Source organism: Eimeria mitis, genomic scaffold, assembly GCF_000499745.2.
Source record: "Eimeria mitis Houghton genomic scaffold, Emh_scaff1648, whole genome shotgun sequence".
NCBI lineage: Eukaryota > Apicomplexa > Conoidasida > Eucoccidiorida > Eimeriidae > Eimeria > Eimeria mitis.
Genome location: NW_013569964.1, coordinates 1 through 4,859, shown reverse-complemented (window position 1 = coordinate 4,859; position 4,859 = coordinate 1). Strand labels below are relative to the sequence as shown.

At 51.4% G+C, this 4,859-nt stretch overlaps 1 protein-coding gene across 1 annotated transcript; it reads left to right on the top strand.

The window, feature by feature from the left end:
• Nucleotides 1–2,876: 2,876 nt before the first annotated feature.
• On the top strand, nucleotides 2,877–4,765 carry EMH_0041040 (uncharacterized protein; the record flags this gene model as incomplete). The annotated part of the gene is made up of 2 exons (XM_013495580.1): nucleotides 2,877–4,479; nucleotides 4,617–4,765. The coding sequence occupies 2 exons, from the start codon at nucleotides 2,877–2,879 to the stop codon at nucleotides 4,763–4,765; spliced, it is 1,752 nt and encodes a 583-aa protein (XP_013351034.1).
• Between the last annotated feature and the right edge of the window lie 94 nt (nucleotides 4,766–4,859).

Below are 4,859 nucleotides of genomic sequence, written 5' to 3'. Positions count from 1 at the left end.
TGGCATTTCCAAATGCGCCAACAAGCCCCGTAGATCGAGCAGTGTTAGACGGTTTTGACCTTTTGCGAAGTGATGACTTAGTAGCATGTTTTGTGTCTGTAGAAGAGATTGAGTTGGTCTCTCTATTAGGCGAGTCACATGTGTGAGCTTGCAGCTGCCGTGGAGCCATTTAACGTGACGGGAAATAACGGATCAGCGGTCTTGTCGCAAGTCAACATGCTACTCTTTCCTTCCTTTGGCTGCCTTCTTTACCGTTGAATGTCAAACAGCATTCCCACAAGTGCTTTTACAACGCGAACAGTGGTGTGCCTTCTGCACATAAGCATTATAGGTATTGCATGCACACTGTGGCGCTCTTTGTTTCTTTGCTTTTGATGTCCTGTAGTGTTTCCTAGGGAACCGCAGCTAGCTGTTGCTGCTAATAGGAGGTTTCCATTGCTAAACTGCTTAGGCGCATACAATCCCTCAGCCATCGGACAGGGCAGACCCAACTTAAGCCAGTTATCACTTTCGATCTGGTGGGATGAGGCTTTAAAAACAATAAAGTTCCCCTCGTATTTGTCTCCCTCTACGCACGCACGTACGGATATGCCTACGCACACATGAACAAACAGAGGCATATTCAAGTACATGTACGCCGCCTTCCGAAAGAAACCTACAGCTAAGAACATGCATCCTAGTCCAAACACGAACTTAGGCAGAAGTACGCATATGCATTCACATGCACATAAGCTCATGCATATGTTCGCCTGTACCCATACACGGGCGCACATATGCATTTATGCGTATATCTGCACATACGAATACATATGCATGCGCATATGCATGTGTACGTCCGCATGTGCCTACCATGTATTTGCGCAAGAGTATGCTAGCCGTGCTTGCTCACCAGCATGCATGGAAATTCATGCATTCAAGCATATTCTTTCGAATACACATACAGACGCACACACACACATGCTGAAAGCTACAACTGCACATGCAGGTATGCATGCGCACATAGACGCCTGCCTTTGCATACGTGCACGTGCACACGCAGATACAAAAATTTCTGTCTAGAGATGTCCGCCCCAATTCGGAGATGCAAGCATACACATAGAAAGCGCTTATGTTGTGTGACCCTGGATTAGCGGATTCTATGAGCCCGTTGCAAATGCAACGCTATTCGAAACCTTTAAAAAAATAAGTCTTCCCTTTTAGTGTCTAAGTCCAATGCAACTAATCCTGACAGAGGTTAAACTGCCCCAAACTAGATGAGGGAAATCGGCGTGAGAAGTTGCTTGGGGGAAGCAAAGCGTTGGCGGCGAACTGAAGTCAGAGCAACTAGAGTGGAAGTCACTGAACGTGGAAATACAATGAACTGCTTTGACACGGTCACCACGGTCGGTGTTCCTAACGATGCAGCGCCGAATTCACCGAGGAGAGGAGGCCCCTCGCAGCCTTGGTTCATGGGCAATGCGGTACACTTCCACTTTTTCCATGCAGGTCCAATAATTCGCCTTTCGAATTAACGGCGGTCAACCATGGGCGGTACTCGATATCTTACCCTGTATGCAGTGGGAGCTCATACAGGAGAACAGTCCTTGCGTGCTACGGATCTCGGAACATACCTTCTTCTTCATTTGGCTAACTGGACGTATTCTGGGGCCGCAAAACGATGACACGCATTTGGTCTGCGCACGCACTCCCGGCGTCCCGAAGCTTGTCCGCACCAAGCTCCTGAGCAGGTAAGACGCAAGATGCTAGATACCCTCAACGGCTGTTGTTGTATGTGGAAACCCCCCGCAAACTACCGCCGAAACATATTTTCTTTATTGGCGCCTCACATTGCCTGTGTGAAGGCCACTAACAAGTGGAGACATTTCGTCTGAGCTGGCCTTGAGTTGTGATGTGGCTCATCCAACCGACGAAAGATGTACAGTTCCACCGGTTGACACGCCAAACAGTGATATCAGCCTTCTGCTGAATTTTGCGAAACTAGGCAGTTTCTCTTAATCGGTTAGTGTGGTGCGTAATGGTTGAAACATCCGCTTTCCTGCCCGCGACCTGCTCGAGTCTGCAGTCTGATGCCCGTGGCGCCCGAACCGCCGATCACGCTCGAGTTTACCCTGTAACAGTGCAATGCCAGAAGCCCACCACCGTATATATAAATTCTTTTTTCTGTTTGCGATATGCATTTTCATTTTATATCCTTCACTGCCTACGACTTGCATGTTCTAGTTCATCACCCGCTCTTTGCATCACCCGCTCTCTTCAGGATTGGCAGACGTGGGGGAACGCGTTCCCGGCTTGGTGTTCTCGCTTCTTGATGAGGCGTAGTTACTAGAATATATTAGTTTACTTTTTAGAGCCATTTTTCGCTCTTTTCTTGTTGCTTATCTGCCGAAGAAGCTGCCAAAAACCAGGTGCTATCGCCACTGCACATTTCTGTATCGATTTTCTTCGGGTGTTCCGCACGTTTTCACCTTTCTCGCCCCTTCGCCTAAGGATCATCAACTCCTGGGCAACGTCTCCGTTTGTATTAAATCCAGTAAACCACAAACAAGCTGCTGGGCCGTTTTCTGCCGGTGATAGCCACTGTGGGGAAGCAAGTCAGCAAGGCGACTGGACACTAGCGGAAGTTGCGGCTGCTTGCATACAATCCGTGCGTCACTAACATGAATTTTTAGCAACTATGGATATCCTTGCTACGCAATTTTGGAGCCCTTTCGCGTGAGTACATCCCTGCGGCAGTGTGCGCATGCTCGGCAGTGACTATCGCCCAGGCGCTTGGATTGGAGGCGTGGAATTTTGCCTGCAACCAAATTAAAAACTCACCGCTTCCATATTTAGACGTAGCTGAGGCCTGGAAAGCTTGCATTTCCCGGTGGTTGCCAATGGGGGCATGCCACCGAAGCGGAATCCACAAGGTGGCATGTGGTTTGCCGAGCTTGGTTCGGTCGATAGCGCTCGTTGCTGTAGCTGCAGCAGCAACAGCAGTAGTAACTGGAGCTGCAGAGATGACCAGTGTGGCTTCAAGCGGGGCAGCCGCACAATCGATTGTCATGCCTCAGAATGGAGATGTGCGTCTCCACCGCTCCACCCCATTGGATTTAGTTGCGAGACAGCCTTTGGACGGTTTCGAGCCCTCGGCGATCAGAAGGTTACAAAGGCAGAGGCGAAGAAGTCAGAACGTGGCTGTTAGCGCTGGTTTAGTGGCGGTTGTGTGTTTAGCAGTGGCGTTTGCCGTGTTTCAATGTGCGCGGAAGGCTCTGCTCCCCAGGTTGTTTGGATCGCCGGGTAAACGGGCTCTCTCCGATTCTGATTCTGACGAGCATTCGGTAGACGTGTGCATTGAAGAGGAGATCGATGAGAGTGATGGGAGTTCGGGGGGTGCAGAGGCAAGACCTACTGAGGTAGCAGGGGAAGCAACGGCTCTGGAGGCATTAGAAGAGTTGAGATCCCTCATAACTCTTGGCGTACAAACAGCGCCCCATGTACCTGCTGAGTCTAGAGGCGTTCTGGTTGTCTTGTTGTTGACAGTTTGCACACAGGAGTTGGCTTTGTATGGGGTTTACTCAACACCACAAATTGAGGTGGAGCGGCAGAGGGCGATTGATTTCGTCTTGCAGGAGGGAGCTCATGCTTTGGCACAACTAGACACCCTTCAGGCCTATTTTACAGTAAGACGAGGGAGGGATATGCTAGAACTCCTGCAACGATTTAGGGAGGCCCCAGCGAATGCGGACTCTGGCGGGCTGGCTGTGGAGGCAACAATCTCCGAGTATAGAATTAAACAGTGTAGCTATGCCCTACAGCAGCTGCAGCCGTGGGTGCAAAGGTTCACTTCGATCCCTATGCAAGTAGTCCGTGCAGCGCTCAAACTTGTTTCGTGTGTGCGACACTCTGGCAAGCGAAGACTAAAGCAGGACAAGGGTGCGAGTGCCTGGGTGGAGACTGTGCAAGCAGCGCATGGTTTCTTTGGGATTGCCGAACCAGCCTACAGGCGAAAGTTCTGTCGGCCCCCCAAGACATTAGCAGAGGAGATGGGCGAAGGTTCTCGGCGTTACCATCAATTTCGAACTCAGCTTGACAGCAGCGTGCAGCTCGCTTTCGCCCTTCAACAACCGGGCCAGCGCATGCTCGAACAGCCGCAGAAACGGGAACAGCAGCAACTGCAGGAGCTAGAACCGCCCCAACAACAGCATCCTGAGATACCTGGGGAGGGCGTAACGCCTTCGCACCCTTCCAGGCCCCCTTCTGGTGCTCGTCGACGATCGTCGTCAGCAACAACGTCTTCTGTGCTCAGACCACCAACGCTCCAATCAACTCAGTCTCCTCGTGCGGATTCGCACCGACATATTCCCACTGCCCATCCTGAGCGTTTGGAGCATCCTCCTTCTTGGTCCGCTCCAAGACGGAAGAAGACACTGCAAGAGACGAATGAGCAACAACAACCCTCACCTGCTTCTTCTACGCTAGATTCTGGTCTTCGAGCAGGTGCATCCGAGTTTATACACAGCCAACCAAAGCAAAGAGATGCGCAGCAGCAGAGAGGGCGTATGCTCCTCCTCCGACGTAGCCAGCAGCCTGTCCCTGTCCCTCTCCAAAATGTGGAGGGGGAAATTCCTTCGCAGCAATCGCCCCTCCCTTCTGCTCCCCCTTCTGGTGCTCGTCGACGATCGTCTTCTGCAACAACTTCCTCTTTGCTGAGACCACCACATCTCCAATCAACTCAGCCTCCTCGTACAGACACGCACCAACATACTCCCACTGCTCATCCTGAGCGCCGATTTCAGCCCCCTCCGTTGTCTGCTCCAGGTCGGCAGATGACGCCGCAAGCCGCGAAGGAGCAAGAGCAAACCTCGCTCGATTCTTCT